Source organism: Neoarius graeffei, chromosome 20, assembly GCF_027579695.1.
Source record: "Neoarius graeffei isolate fNeoGra1 chromosome 20, fNeoGra1.pri, whole genome shotgun sequence".
NCBI lineage: Eukaryota > Metazoa > Chordata > Actinopteri > Siluriformes > Ariidae > Neoarius > Neoarius graeffei.
In genome coordinates this window covers 48,012,867-48,033,284 of record NC_083588.1, presented here as the reverse complement: position 1 = coordinate 48,033,284, position 20,418 = coordinate 48,012,867, and the positions used below count along the sequence as shown (strand labels likewise).

The 20,418-nt window shown below is 41.4% G+C and overlaps 1 protein-coding gene across 1 annotated transcript in view; it reads left to right on the top strand.

Moving 5' to 3' along the window:
• The window catches only part of fam117aa (family with sequence similarity 117 member Aa), a 34,208-nt gene that overhangs the window by 8,171 nt on the left and 5,619 nt on the right, over positions 1-20,418 (top strand). Inside the window, exons 2-6 of the mRNA XM_060901840.1 lie at positions 4,279-4,427; positions 7,508-7,603; positions 8,549-8,668; positions 13,553-13,669; positions 16,707-16,833. Coding sequence (XP_060757823.1) covers positions 4,279-4,427; positions 7,508-7,603; positions 8,549-8,668; positions 13,553-13,669; positions 16,707-16,833 — 609 coding nt within the window. The remainder of the gene's footprint in view (positions 1-4,278; positions 4,428-7,507; positions 7,604-8,548; positions 8,669-13,552; positions 13,670-16,706; positions 16,834-20,418) is intronic.

The window sequence follows — 20,418 nt, the reverse complement described above, 5'->3', positions numbered from 1 at the left end:
TCATTAAATTATTCATGTTTAAGGGAAGTAACAGCCTCAGTATGTATAACATGTTTGTGTCCTTTAGCCACAATAGTTGAGCTACTTCTTGGCCAAAGTAGAGTTTGTTGTACTGTATGGAAACAAGGCTTAGACCCAAACACCCTGGCTCGAAAAATCTCTCGATGGTTGCTGCACGCAGTCCTTAATATTAGCTGGAGGCAGAACATCACATATGAAGTGATACATGGAGAGCTACCAAGGATCAGTGACAAGGTCGTGGCTACGAGGATACAGCTTGCTGGAGACTGTTTGACATCCAGAGCAGGCAGCTAGTCAGCTCATCACATGGAAACTGGTGCATAGGGAACACCAAGAGTGAGTTTCGTTGATTATATTGAAGAAGAACACATGAGCTGGGAACTCGCAGGAACTGGAATCATTTAAGGGATTACAGAGAGTGGATGATATGTACAGTGTCTTGCAGAAGTATTCATCCCCATTTGTGTTTGTCCTGTTTTGTCGCATTACAAGCTGGAATTAAAATGGATTTTTGGAGAGTTGGCACCATTTGATTTACACAATATGCCTACCACTTTAATGGTGCAAATTGTTTTATTGTGACACAAACAGTAATTAAGATGAAAAAACAGAAATCTGGAGTGTGCATAGGTATCCCCCCCCCAAAAAAAGTCAATACTTTGTAGAGCCACCTTTTGCTGCAATTACAGCTGCAAGCCTCTTGGGGTATGTCTTTATTAGCTTAGCACATCTAGCCACTGGGATTTTTGCCCATTCCTCAAAGCAAAACTGCTCCAACTCCAAGTTAGATGGGTTGTGTTGGTGTACAGCAATCTTCAAGTTATGCCACAGATTCTCAGTTGGATTGAGGTCTGGGCTTTGATTAGGCCATTCCAATACATTTAAATGTTTCCCTTTAAACCACTCCAGTGTAGCTTTAGCAGTATGTTTAGGGTCATTGTCCTGCTGGAAACTGAACCTTTGTCCCAGTCTAAAACCTCTGTTTGAGTCAGGCAGGTTTTCCACTAGAATTGCCCTGTATTTAGTACCATCCATCTTTCCTTCAGTCCTGACCAGCTTTCCTGTCCCTACAGATGGAAAAACATCCCCACGGCATAATGCTGCCACCACCATGCTTCACTATAGGAATGGTGTTCTCAGGGTGTTGGGTTTGCACCATACATGGCATTTAACATGATGGCCAAAAAGCTCAATTTTAGTCTCATTTGACCAGAGAATCATCTTCCATGTGTTTTGAAGAATTTGCCAGGCTGTTGGGCAAACTCCAAACGTGTTTTCTTAAGCAATTACTTTTTTTTTTTTTCTGGCCACTCTTCCATAAAGCCCCGTTCTGTGGAGTGTACAGCTTAAAGTGGTCCAATGGACAGATACTCCCATCTCTGCTGTGGATCTTTACAGCTCCTTCAGTGTTATCTCTGGTGTCTTTGTTGCATCTCTGATTAATGCCCTCCTTGCCCGGTCTGTAAGTTTTGGTGGGTGGCCTTCCCTTGTCAGGTTTGTAGTGGCGCCATATTCTTTCCATTTTGCTATAATGGATTTAATGGCGTTCCCTGGGATATTCAAAGTTTGGGATGTTTTTTTTTTTTTTGATAAAAGTAACCAAACCCTGATCTAAACTTCTTCACAACTGATACTTCGTTTACACGTAGCCGGGTATTTATGAAAACGGGTATCTTCTCCTCCCCGTACTAGAAAATAATTCAGTTTACACAATGCTCAAAAACAGCCAGGGAAGGCTGTCAAAAACATGTCAAACGAATAGAAAGCCAACCAGAGATCTGAAAGCCAAGGAGGAGGGACCGTCGGATCACAATGCTAAAACTCCGTTTTCCCCATAACACAGAGAAAACTCCGTTTTCCACTATTTACACACAGGCATGAAAAGAGTTTTCACAAATCTCTACTTTGCCCGGAGTTTTCGAAAGCAGCCGTTTTCAGTGACTGAAACCTCCGTTTACGTGTAAATGATGGGTGCAACCGCATAAATAAATATCCGTTTTTATAGATACCCGGCTACGTGTAAACGGGGTCTTTGTCTCTGACTTGTTTGGAGTGCGCCTTGGTTTTCGTGTTGCTTGCTTAGTAGTGTTGCAGAGTCAGGGTCCTTCCAGAACAGGTTGATTTTATAGACATCATGTGACACTTTGATTGCACACAGGTGGATCTTAATCAACTAATTATGTGACCATATGAAGTGAATTGGTTGGACCAGCTCTTATTTAGGGGTTTTGTATGAAAGGAGGTGAATACTTATGCACACTCCAGATTTCAGTTTTTTCATCTTATTGTTTGTGTCACAATAAAACAACAATTTGCACCTTTAAAGTGGTCGGAATGTTGTGTAAATCAAAGGGTGCTAACCATCCAAAAATCAATTTTAATTCCAGCTTGTAATGCAACAAAACAGGACAAACACGAAGGGGGATGAATACTTTTGCAAGACACTGTATTCTGGCCCGTTGAGGCTACCTGAGTAATAAGAAGTAAGTAAGTGGTGTCCTTGTGTCAAGCTTTTTCGGAGGGGGGAAAAAAAAGTCTGTTCAGGAACCTGCACCCGCAAATTTAGAGTGAGAATCTGAGTGAAAAGTAACGAGGAATTGAGAGACTCATGCAAGCAAAACATTTGTGGATCAGAGTTATGTTTGAGGAGAAAGTGAAGAGAAGTAGGAAGTGCTTTGAGGCAGAAAGGTGCATGGACCTTGGACACTGTAAATGGAGACATTTGAATTTGCGCCAGTCTTGGAAAGACGAACATCAATGACAGTCTCACCCCTGTCCCGCCGTACCAGTTGTCCCTTTTACGCAGACTTCGATTCCGGCTCTGTTGCTAGCAATCATTCCAACTCAGAGCCAGAACAACACCGCCTCCCTGTTCTGCATTTGGACGTTTTATATGGAATGGGAGGCGGAATAAAGGCGTAAGATTCCTGCTTTGAACAGGCTGTGTAAAATGGGCTTATATGAACTTTGACCCTTGGTTTTGTGAGCCAGTAGAAGCCAGTGGGTGGGACTGTCGGCTGTTTAACCAAAACAAAAGGAGGAGCTGCTAAATGTTAAGGTAGTGGTCACGCCAAACTTTGGTGCACATCTGGGGAAAAAAATTGCCGCCTTGTTCGCCTCTAGGACTCTTGTGAGAAAATTGTTTTTCTTGTTAATGATGTTGGTGCCTCTGCACAGGGTTTGCACAAGATGATTCAAATCCTGGATATGCTTGAATGTAGTTTTCTGAAATTAAGGCCTCTTTTATGGCTTGAGAAACAAAGACATACCTCATTGTTTGCAATTTTTATTTATTTAATAAATCTCGTATTTTGCTCTCCACATAATCGATTCCCTCCTGTATCGTCCTTGCACGTAGTGTTCGTCTCAAACACCATGGACCTGACTGAATAATAGAATAATTTGTAACTCTCAGAACATACATACAAGTTAAATCTGGACTGGCTGTTCAGAGAACAGTTTCTTTTGTAGTCCACAAAAATGAATTTCATTTCAAAGCTGCTGTATGTATGGAAGCCGCGAGAGGCCCTTCGTATAATCTTTTTTTTATTCACCTTGTTATCCTGAGAACTTAATTAATTCAGGATCTCGAGAAAACACAACTAATTCGAGATCTCGAGAAAACAAAACCGTTATTTCGAGATCTCGAGAAAACAAAACAATTATTTCATGATCTCAGCTGGATCACTGTATCTCCGTCGGTAGAGACGAAGCCGGGCCAGTCTTCTGCGGAGGTGCCGCGGACTAATTTTGAAATTATCCCTTATTAACAGACTTGATGCAATCTCTCCCTGTGTCAACCCCTGATCAAAATATTGCCTTATTAGGTGATCGATTATTCCAGACGTTCTAATGACCAAAGTTGCGTCTATACAGAATGAGAAATAGCCCCAAAGTCAGCATATCACAAGTCTCTTGGCGCACCTGAATGAACCATTTCTCAGCTGTTTACTCGAGATCACGAAATAATTTTGTTTTCTCGAGATCTCGAAATAACGGTTTTGTTTTCTCGAGATCTCGAATTAGTTGTGTTGTTTTCTCGAGATCCTGAATTAATTATGTCGTTATTTCAGGATAACAAGGTGAAATAAAAAAAAAAAAAAGGATTATATGAAGGGCCTCTCTCGGCTTCCGTATGTATGAGCCCTGACTGCAATCATATACTTCTCTTCCTCCAGTGGGAATTTATACCTTGCTGTTGTCAACTTTAGTTTTTCTTCATCACCTTTCATGTAACGTGCCTCCCTGTCTTTCTAGTTGAGTCCAAGACAAAGGCGCGTCCCCCGAAGCCGACGCTGAGACGGACCCATTCCTTGGACACATTAGTGGGGCCGTACCTGCAGGGCCAATGGCCCAAACAGCCCGAGAGCCAGACGCTAACCTGTGTCAATGACAAAGCCACACAGGTACAGTGTTCACTTTGACAGCTAATTTGGAGTTGAAAATCATAAGTTTTAGTTGTATTGTAGTTATTCACTGATTAAATGTTTTATTGTCGAGTTAGCTGATAAAGAATTGCACTGGTGCTTGAAAGTTTGTGAACCCCTTGCGAATTTTCTATATTTCTGCATAAATACATCGACGAAAACATAATCAGATTTTAACACAAGCCCTAAAATTAGCTAAAGAGAACCTAAGTTAACAAATGTGACAAAAATATTGTACTTGGTTGTTTTGTTAATTGAGGAAACTCATCCAATATTACGTATCAGGCAGTGGCAGAAGTATGTGAACTTCCAGGATTAGCAGTTAATTTGAAGGTGGAATTAGAGTCGGGTGCTTTCAGTTGGTGACAATGGTGACAATCAGGTGAGTGTTTGCCCTGTTTTATTTAAAGCACAGGGATCTATCAAAGTCTGATCTTCCCAACACGTTTGTGTAAATGTATCATGGCACGAAGAAAGGAGGACCTCAAAAAAAAAAAAAAAAAGTTGTTGATGCTCATCAGGCTGGAAAAAGTTACAAAACCATCTCTAAGGAGTTCGGACTCCAACAGTCCACAGTCAGACAGATGGAGGAAATTCAAGATCACTGTTCCCCTCCTCAGGAGTGTTCAACCAACAAAGCTCACTCCAAGAGCCAGGCGTGTAATAGTCTGTGAGGTCTTTTTATATACAAACAACTTTTCATGACAGCGCGTTAGTCCAGGCATGAGGTATTAAAGTTAGAATAAATGCGCAGACCAGAGAAGACGGGTCTGTAGCGTGTCTAGCAGTGCACAGTGTAAACACAGTGGTTTCCTCTCACCATGATCCTGCCACATACACTTGAGAGTATGGGCGCAGCCTGTCTGTTTATTCTCTTGTAATAATCGTCCTTGCAGAGTCACAGAGTTCTGTCCAGTCATCTGGTTGTGACCTCTTCATTTCTTTTTTTTTTTTTAATGATTAAAATGTACATTTAGTTGCCATTTAATTAAAAAAAGTCATTGATGCTCCGTTTTGTTTTTGCCAATAAAATTAACACCACACAAGTAGGTCAAACGCATCATCTGTCACTTAGCCAAAACTGGATTTCACATAAGGCAGTGTGAGAGTAACGTTCAGCAGGCCTGATTTGGGCTTGTAATGCACCGAACAAGCCAGGGATTATGGGATTGGCCAGGGTTTGGGAATGTTCAGATCGTTTACTGTGCCTGTGAAATTGCTGTGGAAAAGATAACTTGGATAAAGGCTTTAATAAATGTGGTCCTTAGGGGCGTTGTATCAAATCTCACCATGTGTTGCTTTAAAAGAAACATTCCTCGTATCGCCAGAGGGCAGCCCTTTTGATTTATGAGGCAAGAAGATTGCTTATACACCAGAGCCCTGTGCTTTTTGTAGCTCAGAGTTGATTGTGGAGGGATTTTGTGAAATCTCAGTTTGGACGGGCAGCCATGTTGTTTCGAGTGAACTTGAACTTGGATGACCACACGCTTCTTTCAGAAATGATAACGTCCTCATTATCCTTCCATTCATTACAAATGTGACGATGTGAACGCTGCTCTTTTCATTTTTTCATGCAGCTAAGAGTGTAAAAATCATACCTACCCTACAGATGCAGTGAATATCTCTGCCAGTTTCTGTTAACCTATTTGTTATTTTACTGATGGGTTATTCTACAGTCTCGGCCCAAAAGGCAAGAGAGTATAACAAACGTGACACTCCGGAGTTGTTTGGTTTTGCACACTAACCCCCTCCAACTCTCTCATTACCCCCTAATCCCCTCACCCCTCTGAAACTTTACCCCTGTCATGTAGTTCTCTGCGTTTCGCCCAGATACTGTTGCTCTGTTTATAGCCGCTGACCTGTGATCCTGGTCTCCTTATTTCATTAAGGGTTGGATTGATGATGGGGGGGGGGGAGAGTGTCTAAATTTAAAACAAGTGTTGTACAGGAAAGGTGTTCATCACATGATGTTCTACCTCCGTCACATGATGTTCTCCTCCTGTGTGTCCTACCTCCGGTCTCCGGATCCACCTATAAACGGAGATGCAGCGTCAGTGCGAGTGACCCCTTTGTCACATGTGAAATTTATAGATCACTGGTGACAGCGTGTCATGACCTCAGCGTGAAGCAACGCGAAACATTTCTACTCCCATATTGGAGAAAGAGAAACCGAGAATGAGACCGAGGGAGAGAGCGAATCCATGCAGTAAACTCAGACATCATCTTCAGCCACTGACACACACACACTTGCACCCAGAGGAAGCGTGATGCAGCTGTTGCAGGGTGACACTTGTGCCGGTAAAGCTAAACGGTCGCTACGCTAAAGGCTTTCTGCGCTACTCTCAATCTACCACTTCCTCTCAGCCTGCGGGTACGCAAACCGAAGGCCCGAGGCGTCATGGCGGTATGTGTGTGTGGATAGGTTAGTGTGCATGTTGGTGTGCAACAAAAGCTCAAGTCTGGGGTTTAACGCACAAGGATGGTCCACTACATGGGTACGGAGCGGAAATAGAAATGGGATAGGAGGTGCATTTGAGATCATGTATACAGGTTGTTGAGGTTTTTTTTTTTTTTAAATTTCCCTGCTAGCATTTGCACAGCTGTATGAGTATGTCACAGGTGCATAACAGGTGTGTTGCTTGTTCTTTGTATGATATTCAAATAGAGTCAGTGAGGTAAGGCAGCCTCTTTCACTTCTCTCCAAAGCTGAGAGATGCTGTAACCCAATCTGGTGCATTGCAATGCAAGGTACGCAATAATGGCAGGATTAATCATGCTATGTACAGTATTCAGCAACGAGAGACAGAGGCAGGGTTATGCCAAAAAGATTTCCTCGGAATCTAAGTCTTGCTTTCTTTTGGACCAGCATATCAATTTAAAAAAAAAATTGGTCATGCTTCAGAAAGTTTTTGTCATCCTTTTCGTAATCCACTAGTTTTTTTTTTTTTTTTTAAACATTTGCATTAATGGGCAAGTCTAATCTTATGCCTTATGTGACTCACATGGTTGGTCATTTTGTGTTTTTAAAAACACCTTTTGTCTACTGTTTCTCTCCTTAGACCCCAAATTCATGGACTGAGGAAACACGGGGGAGAAGAGGAGGAGTGGGGCACAAGCGCTCGGCATCATGGGGCAGTGCCGAGCACCTCCGAGAGGTCAGTGCTTTATAACAGTGTGAATACAAATAATTGTTCCATGTTTTTATTCATTCTTTTTCCATTCGTTTTATTCCCAGGCTGTCCTTAGGGCTTAAAATTGGTCTGTAATTAATTACATTTTACAAATATAAGGCTTTAAGTTGTCTTAAATTAGGATTTTAGATTTTTTTCCCCACACACTTATCGAATTAAATCTGTGTTGAGATATTTGACAGACATATCTCACACACTAGATTATATGGAGTCACTAGCGTGAGGCAGGGCTGTGTGTTAAATCAAGGTTAATGAGATGCATACAGTGAGCTGTATCTGTGTGAGGAAATTCAACCAGTGGTGGTCGGAGAACAGCAAATACTTCTTGACGGTTGACCTTCTGAGGTTGCTGACCACACCTATTTGATTTTTTTTCTTTTTTTTTTTCTTTAAATGACAGTGTTGCAAAAAATGATGCTATTTTAAGCAATATGACCAACTTCTATCCAATGTGCTGGCTTGATAAAGTATGGTGACCTTTTGTAATTAAGGTTTTGGGGTTTTTTTTGGGTTGTGTGTATTTATATGGCATGTTTAAGTGGAAAGGAATTATCAGGTCATATTGACAAGGGGGGGAAGAAAGATACCAAACACTTGCCTGCTGCACATTTTTATACACTAAAGGCAAAATCAGAAGCGAACAAAAATGGCTGAAATATTTCCAGACTCAAGGTTAAAGCCTGTATCCGCCAGCCACTTACTCCAAAGCCTAGATTGGCTATGTTCACATGAAGAGTGTATTTGGAACAATTTAGAAAAAGGATTGATCCTTTATACCTTATTTGAAATGGCATTATTTAAAATGTAATTTGGACACCATAAAGGTCTTGACCTGTCTGGAGTGTAGCATTTTCACCCTTGGATGTCTGATATTTCTAATATCTACTGTCTTGTATTTCTCTGTGACAGGTTGCGAAACTGAGGCACTCGCTCCAAAAACGCTCCAGACACGCACCTCCTCCTGCTGGCTATGAGCGCCTTCATCAGCCCTCACCTACGATCCATACACACATGCCTGGAGCCACGCAGGTAAAACTGCACTGAAAAACACACGTCATATGCACCGCCTTCGAAAGTTACATGGGTGTGTGTGCACGCATGCCTATTGCTACTAGTTCATTTACAGTGTGAGGCATGTGAACAGCAGGAATGTGTATCTCGTGGGTTTGTAAGTGTTGTTGTGTTGTTGAGAAATACAAGTCCGATTGGTTGTTAACTTTTTGGACACTTTTTTTTTTCAATATAATTACAATAGTCAATCCGAACCCAAAAAAAATCCCCAAAAACAGTCAAGTCTCTTTATCTGTAAACACTTTCAGTTCCAAAAATACATTTTCCAAATTCTATTCCAGTCTTTGGAATTTGTTACAGGATGTGATATTTGTTGTTTAACATTTTCATTTCATTTGTTTATTATACAGGAAAAGATTAAAAGTGGGGCGGCACGGTGGTGTAGTGGTTAGCGCTGTCGCCTCACAGCAAGAAGGTCCGGGTTCGAGCCCCGTGGCCGGCGAGGGCTTTTCTGTGTGGAGTTTGCATGTTCTCCCCGTGTCCGTGTGGGTTTCCTCCGGGTGCTCCGGTTTCCCCCACAGTCCAAAGACATGCAGGTTAGGTTAACTGGTGACTCTAAATTGACCGTAGGTGTGAATGTGAGTGTGAATGGTTGTCTGTGTCAGCCCTGTGATGACCTGGCGACTTGTCCATGCTGTACCCCGCCTTTCGCCCGTAGTCAGCTGGGATAGGCTCCAGCTTGCCTGCAACCCTGTAGAACAGGATAAAGCGGCTAGAGATTATATTTTAGTTACAGTTAAATGGGCTTGACTCGGTTAAAACTGGTTTACAGCAGGTTCCTGTTCTGCAGCACATAAAAGACAAAGATCACATCACAGTACAATTAAGACAAAAATCACGTCGACGATACAAAAAAAAAAAAAAACACAATCAAGGACGTCAACAGAAATAAAAAACAATACAAACAGTTACATACATAGAAGTTGAAAGGGGACAGGATTGAAGCAATATAATAATAATAATAATAATAATAATAACCTGACTGGTATGAGAATAGATCAATGATTGCAGGTGTAACTGTCAGAGTTTGTGTGCCTTTTTTTAAAACGTGTAATGGATGATGGTGTTCTAATGTGATCGGAGATCTCATTCCAGATTTTGGTGTATGGATGAAAAAAAAAATTGATCTCTGACCATAAGTGTTTTTATAAGCAGGTACTGAAAAGTGTGCACGTTACGGATTGAGTAATGCACCCGTGTTATGTGTTGGTGAGGGACGGTTGGTTTGAATCTGAAAATAAAACGTAATAGTATGACTGTAATTCTGAAAAGTCACGGCGTTTGAATGTGAAAATGCAGTGCAGTGATGAGTCCAACTAGGAAGTTTATGGTGGATCTTGTACGCTCTACTGTATAGTCTTGCTATTGGTTCAGAAATTTTTTTTTTTAGAAGAAGCCTTTGTGTCACATGCACACTCGAGCACAGTGAACGTCGTCCTTTTGCATTTAGCCCATCTGATGCAGTGAACACATGCATATGCGTGCACACGCACAAGTGAGCAGTGAGGACACGCACATGCCCAGAGCGGTGGGCAGTTATGCTACAGCACCCGGGGAGCAGTTGGGGGTTAGGTGCCTTGCTCAAGGGCACTTCAGCCCAAGGCTGCCCCTTGTTAACCTCACCACATGTCTTTTGAATTTCCTTTGTGGTACGACAACAGATTGGAAGACGGTAAGATATTGTTGAAAAAAATAATTGCATGTAGGTAAGTTTCAGAAACCGAGAGTGACAGATATGGTCCGAGCTTGTTATACAATTTCTGATTAAGCTTCTGATTCAATCCACTTTGAGCGCCTTCATCAGCCCTCACCTACGATCCATACACACATGCCTGGAGCCACGCAGGTAAAACTGCACTGAAAAACACACGTCATATGCACCGCCTTCGAAAGTTACATGGGTGTGTGTGCACGCATGCCTATTGCTACTAGTTCATTTACAGTGTGAGGCATGTGAACAGCAGGAATGTGTATCTCGTGGGTTTGTAAGTGTTGTTGTGTTGTTGAGAAATACAACAGCTTCACGTTCATCTAGCAACAGAGATGGAAATAGCGCCTGTCTTATTTTAGGAGGTAGTGTCACTGAGATCATGTGATTGACACTATATACGCACACTGAGAGTTAATACCCGTACCTCACACTACCATTCCAATAATGGTATTAAAGGTACAGTTTGTAATGTTTAAGTGTTTTAAATCATGAGCTACGGTATTGTGTAATATTGCCATCATGGTATGATGGACTGAGGGTTTTTTTTTTTTTTAAACTCCAGACTTCTGTCTACACACCCTTTTTTTTTTTTTTTTTTCCCCCCCACCCATAAAATTGTCTCCCCCTACAGACAGCACAGAGCAATTCAGCTCTGCTCCTTCCTTTCTTTCTTTTTGATTGATTCATTCATTTACAACCCCGATTCCAAAAAAGTTGGGACAAAGTACAAATTGTAAATAAAAACGGAATGCAATAATTTACAAATCTCAAAAACTGATAGTGTATTCACAATAGAACATAGACAACATATCAAACATTGAAAGTGAGACATTTTGAAATTTCATGCCAAATATTGGCTCATTTGAAATTTCATGACAGCAACACATCTCAAAAAAGTTGGGACGGGGCAATAAGAGGCTGGAAAAGTTAAAGGTACAAAAAAGGAACAGCTGGAGGACCAAATTGCAACTCATTGGGTCAATTGGCAATAGGTCATTAACATGACTGGGTATAAAAAGAGCATCTTGGAGTGGCAGCGGCTCTCTGAAGTAAAGATGGGAAGAGGATCACCAATCCCCCTAATTCTGCGCCGACAAATAGTGGAGCAATATCAGAAAGGAGTTCGACAGTGTAAAATTGCAAAGAGTTTGAACATATCATCATCTACAGTGCATAATATCATCAAAAGATTCAGAGAATCTGGAAGAATCTCTGTGCGTAAGGGTCAAGGCCGGAAAACCATACCGGGTGCCTGTGATCTTCGGGCCCTTAGATGGCACTGCATCACATACAGGCATGCTTCTGTATTGGAAATCACAAAATGGGCTCAGGAATATTTCCAGAGAACATTATCTGTGAACACAATTCACCGTGCCATCCGCCGTTGCCAGCTAAAACTCTATAGTTCAAAGAAGAAGCCGTATCTAAACATGATCCAGAAGCGCAGACGTCTTCTCTGGGTCAAGGCTCATTTAAAATGGACTGTGGCAAAGTGGAAAACTTCTGTGGTCAGACAAATCAAAATTTGAAGTTCTTTATGGAAATCAGGGACGCCGTGTCATTCGGACTAAAGAGGAGAAGGACGACCCGAGTTATCGCCGCTCAGTTCAGAAGCCTGCATCTCTGATGGTATGGGGTTGCATTAGTGCGTGTGGCATGGGCAGCTTACACATGTGGAAAGACACCATCAATGCTGAAAGGTATATCCAGGTTCGAGAGCAACATATGTTCCCATCCAGACGACGTCTCTTTCAGGGAAGACCTTGCATTTTCCAACATGACAATGCCAAACCACACACTGCATCAATTACAGCATCATGGCTGCGTAGAAGAAGGGTCCGGGTACTGAACTGGCCAGCCTGCAGTCCAGATCTTTCACCCATAGAAAACATTTGGCGCATCATGAAACGGAAGATACGACAAAAAAGACGTAAGACAGTTGAGCAACTAGAATCCTACAATTGACAAGAATGGGTTAACATTCCTATCCCTAAACTTGAGCAACTTGTCTCCTCAGTCCCTAGACGTTTACAGACTGTTGTAAAGAGAAAAGGGGATGTCTCACAGTGGTAAACATGGCCTTGTCCCAACTTTTTTGAGATGTGTTGTTGTCATGAAATTTAAAATCACCTAATTTTTCTCTTTAAGTGATACATTTTCTCAGTTTAAACATTTGATACGTCATCTATGTTCTATTCTGAATAAAATATGGAATTTTGAAACTTCCACATCATTGCATTCTGTTATTTACAATTTGTACTTTGTCCCAACTTTTTTGGAATCGGGGTTGTATTAATTTATTCACATAATAAAGCATTGCATGTTTTCCAAAAAGCTAGGACTGGAAAAGCCAGCGCAGCATTTTAACAGATTACAGAAGATATGGAAGACTAGTAACATCACAAAATCAACTGAACTGCACATCTTTGTTTAAAAAAAAAATTTAAAAACAGTTTTACTTTATGGATTTGGAATAGACAAAGACTGTTACAGAAATTTCAAGTGTTTATCAACAAACGTCTTCGAAGAATCTTAAGCATTTGGTGGCCAGAAACTATCAGGAATGAAAATCTATGAGAACAAGCCAGGCAGGAACCAGTAGAGCAACTTATTACTAGAAGGAAATGGGCATGGATTGGTCATACTTTGTGAAAGCCAAAAAACAAAAATCGCAAAACTGGCACAGACATGGAACCCAACGGGAAGATCAAGGAATATGTGGAAGAGAGATGTGGAGGCAGAGATGAGGAGAGAAGGGTACACCTGGAGTAGGCTTGAAAAGATATTTCTAAACCTTGTGCGTTGGAGACGAGTGCTCGATGGCCTCTGCTCCTCTATGGAGTGATAGGGTGATGATGATAGAGAGAGCTAGGTTTACTTTATTGATCCCAAGCTGGGAAATTATGTTACAGCAGCAAGCTATCATGATTTTTTTTTTTTTGGTCCCACAAAGCAGGTGGCGACAATTAGGAGTAGGAAAAAAAATTTGTTGGTGCTTTTCACAGCAGAAGGCTCTACCGTGACAAACTGCCCTCTTAATTAGAAGATTGTAAGTTTATGAATTATGCTTGCTTATATCCTCACTCAAATATTTTGTTGGTTCTGTATTTTGTGTGTGTGTGTGTGCACAGACCATCCCTCTGTTGCCCCTAAGCAGGCTGGCTCCCAGACTGCGGCGCAGTGTAGAGGGGCTTAACCTGGAGCTGGAGGGAGTCTTTGTGTCTGAAACAGCAGAACAACAACGCAAGGTCAGACATTATGCACACACAGATTAAGCATGGTTAAACTAAGCAATACTGTAAGCTATATATTTACAGATTCAATCTGGCAGTGTGTGCATTAAATAAATGAAGCAACGTTATTTTCTCTTAATTTTGATTGATTGAGACAGTGGTATACGGGCGGCACGGTGGTGTAGTGGTTAGCGCTGTCGCCTCACAGCAAGAAGGTCCGGGTTCGAGCCCCGTGGCCGACAAGGGCCTTTCTGTGTGGAGTTTGCATGTTCTCCCCGTGTCCGCGTGGGTTTCTTCCGGGTGCTCCGGTTTCCCCGACAGTCCAAAGACATGCAGGTTAGGTTAACTGGTGACTCTAAATTGACCGCAGGTGTGAATGTGAGTGTGAATGGTTGTCTGTGTCTATGTGTCAGCCCTGTGATGACCTGGCGACTTGTCCAGGGTGTACCCCGCCTTTTGCCCGTAGTCAGCTGGGATAGGCTCCAGCTTGCCTGCGACCCTGTAGAACAGGATAAAGCGGCTAGAGATGATGAAATGAGATGAGACAGTGGTATACAGTGGTGCTTGAAAGTTTGTGAACCCTTTATAGTCATGAAAGTGTTCTGGAATTTTCCAGAATTCCGGATTTTTAGATTTTCCGCTGGATTTTTTCTGCTAATGACCTGGAAATCCGGATATTTGACAAAACTCTTGAAAATCTCCGGTTTCCCGAATGGAGAAATATTTATTTTTCGGATTTTTCGCGTTCCTAGACGCGGTGTAATACTTCACATCGTCCTTGCATGGGCGCGGTCCTTAAATAGCCCAAACATAGTTCATTGATTAAAGACAGGTGTTCTTTGTTAACGGCGCGTGTGCCGGAGCTTGTCAGGTGCGCGCGCCAAGGTGCGCCTTCAGGTGCACGTGCTAAGGCGCGCCGGACTGACACCGTTCTGCACAAGCGCAACACAATCGCACTAGAAAGCATGTTCAAGCTGCCAGTGTAGCTGCAGTCTTTTTAGTTGCGAATTACGAGTATTTTCTCTTGTTAATAATTCGCCATGTCAAAACAAGCAAAACTTTCCTCCTTCTTTCGACGTGAAGAGAGGTAAGCAATTTATTTTATATATATATTTTGTGGCTTTGAAGCTAAGTTTTAGTGCCGTTTCTAGAACACATCATCAAGAAAACGTGGAAGAAACAGCAATAATGGAAGAGCCGGTTTCTAAGCTACCTAAAACTAGCAATGGTAATTATTTTTTGTTACATAATGTACTCAGGCTGCTAGTCAGTGTGTGTGACACACACACACACACACACACACACACACACACACACACACTACGCCCCTGATTTACATGAGAAATTTGGTATTCATTGGTGTTTAAATTTACAGACAATACGAACTAATGTAAACAATTGGCTTCAACTCGCATAAATATGAATTGGAAATGTTTAGTTCACTTTAGCTTCTGCAAACGCACAACTCTACTAAAAGATTGATAAACGAGGCTCAATGTCCCCAACACTGAAACCTGAAAGCTTTGGAAACTCTAACAGACCTTTACTTTTTAACAGTACTGTTTTGGGATTTTGCTGAGTTTACCTTCAACTGTCTGATTTTTTTCAAAGTAATGAACTGTGTAGGCAGGAAAATCACGTTTTCTAAATGCACTCCTGAAAATTACTCATTAACTAGGGGAATTAAATCTGATATTTTTGGCATGTTAATTATTAATGTACATGAAAGAAAAAGGCTTAAAAGTTATAACTTGTTTTAGTGAAAAATAAGTACAGTACTAGAATGCACTAGAATGCAGGGTTTTGCGTGTTATGTTATTAAAATATTTTCGGGGGACGTAGCCCCCCCATTTCAGGGTTTTTTCCTTTGCTCCACTTTCATCTCTACCTTTTTAGAACTTTCTATATTTCTGTATAAATATGACCTAAAACATCATCAGATTTTCACACAAGTCCTAAAAGTAGATAAAGAGAACCCAGTTAAACAAATGAGACACAAATATTATACTTGGAAATATAGAGCATTCTAAAGGGTTCACAAACTTTCAAGCACCACTGTATCACCACATGAAGTAGCAGTCGGACTGAAGTGAAAAAAGTTCCCATACATTTCAACGGGAAAAGACGTGAGACATGCAAAGAAACTTAACTCTTTCACCACTGTATAACTTCACAGACTGCTGTATACACTGTATAACATAAGAGATACCATTAACATTAAGTAACTGTCTGATAAATTCAATATAAACCAGTACACAAATTTACATTACAGTTAATAGCATTTAGCAGATGCTCTTTTCCAGAATAACATACAATATACCCAGAGCAGCCTGGGGTTAGGTGCCTTGCTCAAGCGCACTTCAGCCCAGGGAATCAAACATACTTTTTGGTCCCAAAGTTGCTTCTCTAACCGTTAGGCCATGGCTTTTTGAAAGAAAATACAGTGAAAGTGTGTGCGCCATAGTGACGTGTTTGGAAACTGGAGGAGTTCTGCTTCGAGAATATGCAAAACCTTATGAAAATAAACTGGACTGTTAAATTTTGTTTTCTCCACTAGTATTTACCAAAAGAAAGATGCATAACCCAAATTAACATTTGTCCTTATCTAAATTATGTTGTCATAAATCCCAGGGAATCTGACTTCCCAACCAATCGGCATGCACAATGCACCGGGCTTTCCCTACTGTAATGAGACCAGAATAGTGGATTAGTGATATTAGTGATAAGACTGCTTTCATGGTCTGTTGTGTTGAAAGATACCGTATTTTCTGTACCGATATAGTGGTTTGCAGTGGTAAAACGGTTAATCTAGATGTTACTCAACCCTGAAAATTCAGCTGTGAATTATGAAATTGTGCTCACACTGGATTCCCCCCCCAGTTTTGTCTGTCATTCAAAGTTGATTTTTTTTAAATAAATAAATAGATAAATAAACACCCTGGCAAACTAGTAAGTCTATCACACCAGGGCTGACCTTAACTGTGAGGTGAAACTCCATCGTAGCTACTGTGTAACACCGTGTGTGTGTGTGTTTATTTTTTAAACTGATCAGATTCTGGATGTGCCAGATGGTCACAGAGCACCTGTTCCAGTGTTGAGGTGCAGCAGTGGCTCTCAGAGTGACCTTTCCCCTGGTCTCCTCTCCCCCTCACAGTCACCCTGCCCTATAGAAGAGTCCGGTAAGTCCACTGAGGGGTTGTTGACATGATTCAATCAGATGGGATGGTGAGAATCTGTTGCATCGTTTCTTCTATGTGACCTCTAGCTGACCTACTGCATTATTTTGAAGCATTTTGAGACCGTCTAAAGATACACTTAGAAGATGGTTCTGGATACTTGGTGGTTTATCCCACACTGGCCGGAAGGCCCGGAGGGGGATTATGTCATGCCGATGTCTGTCTGTTTGTCTGTCCGTGCATGCCAGGAAGAGTGCTCACCTTCTGAAATCAACTCCTCTCTCAATTTTTGGAGGAATTTCATGAAACTTGGCAAGAGGCGTTCCTATTGAGGTATTTCACCTGATGTCACAGGGTCATGTGACGCCCGGTGTCCACCATTTTGGACGGCAAGCTAGCTAATGTCAACAACAGTAGCTGGTATGTTACTGTAGCAATATTTACGTTCAGTCATTTGGATGACTGTTAAAACCTTTCAGTCTCAAGTTTTTCCTTTACTGGATTTACTAGTTTACTGAGCTAGCACGCGCTGGCTCCCGGCTTGGCCGGCGAGCGCGCGATGGCTCCCGGCTTGGCCGGCGAGCGCGCGATGGCTCCCGGCTTGGCCGGCGAGCGCGCGATGGCTCAGTAAACTAGTAAATCCAGTAAAGGAAAAACTTGAGACTGAAAGGTTTTAACAGTCATCCAAATGACTGAACGTAAATATTGCTACAGTAACATACCAGCTACTGTTGTTGACATTAGCTAGTGCTAACAGCTAGTTGCTAATACACTGCTACAACTACACCGACCCTAATAATACAGTTCTTGGTCATTGCCTGGTAACAGCAAATTTATAACGGGCCATGTCTCAACAGACCAAGAAGTTATTTCAATGACATTTAATAACATTTTGTTTATCCTGAGGACTGAAAGTAAATGAAAATGTGAGCAAACCTTAGCTGTAATAAGATGGCGACCACCGGCTCCAGGGACGACCCGCTGATGTAGGCATGTTACCCAGCCTGACACAAAATATTTGTAGGCATCCAAACTCGTATACGCTTTCAGATCAATACCTGTGTATGGCGATGGGTTTTTAACGACGTAGGTATACAGATCATGTGGGCCGAAGTCAGGTAAAGACGAGGGCTTCGTGTACTTCCGTACGTCAGTGAGCAATCCTGGTGGAAGCAGGTAAACGTCGTTCTCTAAGCCTGCTAACCTCAATTTTTGCAAATACCGCTCCCTCTGCTCGCCCTGTAAATGCCCTACGTCGCTGGATAGTGAAGGTGTTTTCTGCATCTCGCTCCTTTTTCTTTTATGTTTTTCGTTTGTCGCCTTCCTCGCATTCAAACTGATTCGAGCCGTGCCGTCCAAAATGGCAGCGTCACGTGAGTGAAATACCTCAATATGTCGGTAGTATGTGTATTGTGACCCTGAGTTTAGCGAAATTACATTTCACCAGAGTTACAGCCCTTGATTAACAAAATTATACTTTGACAGTTTCATATGAGGTTTTTTTTTTCTTCCCTTCTGAAATCAACTCCTCTCACAATTTTTGGATGAATTTCTTGAAACTTGGCAAAAGGCCTTGTTATGACAGTAATACGCATATTGTGATTTAATTTCGTTTGTGAAAATTTTACCAGAGTTTTGACCCCTTGATTTTTAAATAACTTTGACAATTTCATGAGGGTGTACATTTCTTCTGAAATCAACTCCTTTCACAATTTGTGGAGGAATTTCACCAAACTTGGCAAAAGGCTTTGTTATATGACGGTTATACGCATATTGAAATTGTTTAATTTGGACAAATTTTTACCAGAGTTATGCCCTTGATTATGAACAAACTTGTACTTTGGTAATTTCATAAAGGTGTGCTTGCTTTCTGAAATCAACTTCCCTCACAATTTTTGGAGGAATTTCATGTAATTTGGCAAAAAGTTTTTATCCCCTGCTGGCTGAAAGGCCTGAAGGGGGATTATGTCATGGTGATGTCCACCCGTCCGTCCTGGGAAGGGTGCTCACCTTCTGAAATCAACTCCTCTTACAATTTTTGGAGGAATTTTATGAAACTTGGCAGGATTCTTTGTTATATGTTGGTAATAAGCATATTGCAATTTCGTTCAATTCAGTTGCATTTTACCAGTTATGGCATAGTTGCCAGCGGGGGGGGGGTTATTGTGCTCTCAGAGCACTCTTGTTCTATGATGGTTGAGGACTACACTTGCTATGATAACTTCAGGACTGTCGTTGTTCTAAACACTTTTGCACTCAAGTCTCCATCAATGAACAGTTGATTTTTTTTTTTATTATTATTATTTTTTAAATTTCTTTTTAATGAGGGAAAAAAACATTATATATCTTACGATATACACATGGTCCTCAACAAAAAAAAAAACTTCGACAAAATAGACTTCATGTTAAAACTAAAATGGATTTCCTGGTTGCACATTTTGACCATCTAGGGGACACTTACAGAAGCAAGTTATGTATAATCATGCTATCTGTTATCACCCAGATGAGGATGGGTTCCCTTTTGTGTCTCGTTCCTCTCAAGGTTTCTTCTGTCATTTCAGGGAGTTTTTCCTCGTCACCATCGTTTTAGGCTTGCTCGTTAGGGATAAATTTTAGTTCATAGGTTTAAAATCTTCATTTTTCTGTAAAGCTGCTTTGCAACAATGTCTATTGTTAAAAGCGCTATACAAATAAACCGACTTGATATTTTGAGACTTTTGCATATTGACGTACTATAGTGAATGTGGGTTTTTAAAATGTAAAAACATCTAAGCTCTCTTTGATGGCTGATTTTGTAATTACATAAATGATCTAAATTTAACCAACCAAAGTGTGCATTTTTAAATTTAATATAGACTTTTTTTTTTTTTTTTGCAAAAAACTGATTTTGGGAGTATTGTGTATTAAAGGAATACGCCACCCCCAGGTGAAATTGAGTCAGTCCCTGCAGTCCCTAGAGTTGGATGAGTGAGCCAAAGCGTTTTGTAGCTGACCCAGCCATTGCCCTGATCTAGAAACGCCCCGGTTAGCTTTAGCTTAGCGTAGTCGCTGTAATCCGGCGTGTCCAGCTAGCATTGTCGTTGCAAAAGTGAATTAAATAACAAGATTTTTTATAATTATTTCTCATGACCTGTACATTCACATCGAGTACACATATCAATGCAAATTAACACGAAGGGATTTACTAGACCAATTTATATCTGGAACTATTTTCGGCCACAGCACAGGCAAAGCACCGCTGCAGGCGCAAAGACACCACGCAGCACCTGAAAACCCTCAACTTCCGTCAATACACCAGCGTGACTACTAAGTTGTGGTGCTGCATGGTGTCTTTGCGCCTGCAGCGGTGCTTTGCCTGTGCTGTGGCTGAAAATAGTTCCAGATATAAATTGGTCTAGTAAATCCCTTCGTGTTAATTTGCATTGATATGTGTACTCGATGTGAATGTACAGGTCATGAGAAATGATTATAAAAAATCTTGAGTTATTTGATTCACTTTTGCAACGACAATGCTAGCTGGACACGCCGGATTACAGCGAGTACGCTAAGCTAACCGGGGCGTTTCTAGATCAGGGCAATGGCTGGGTC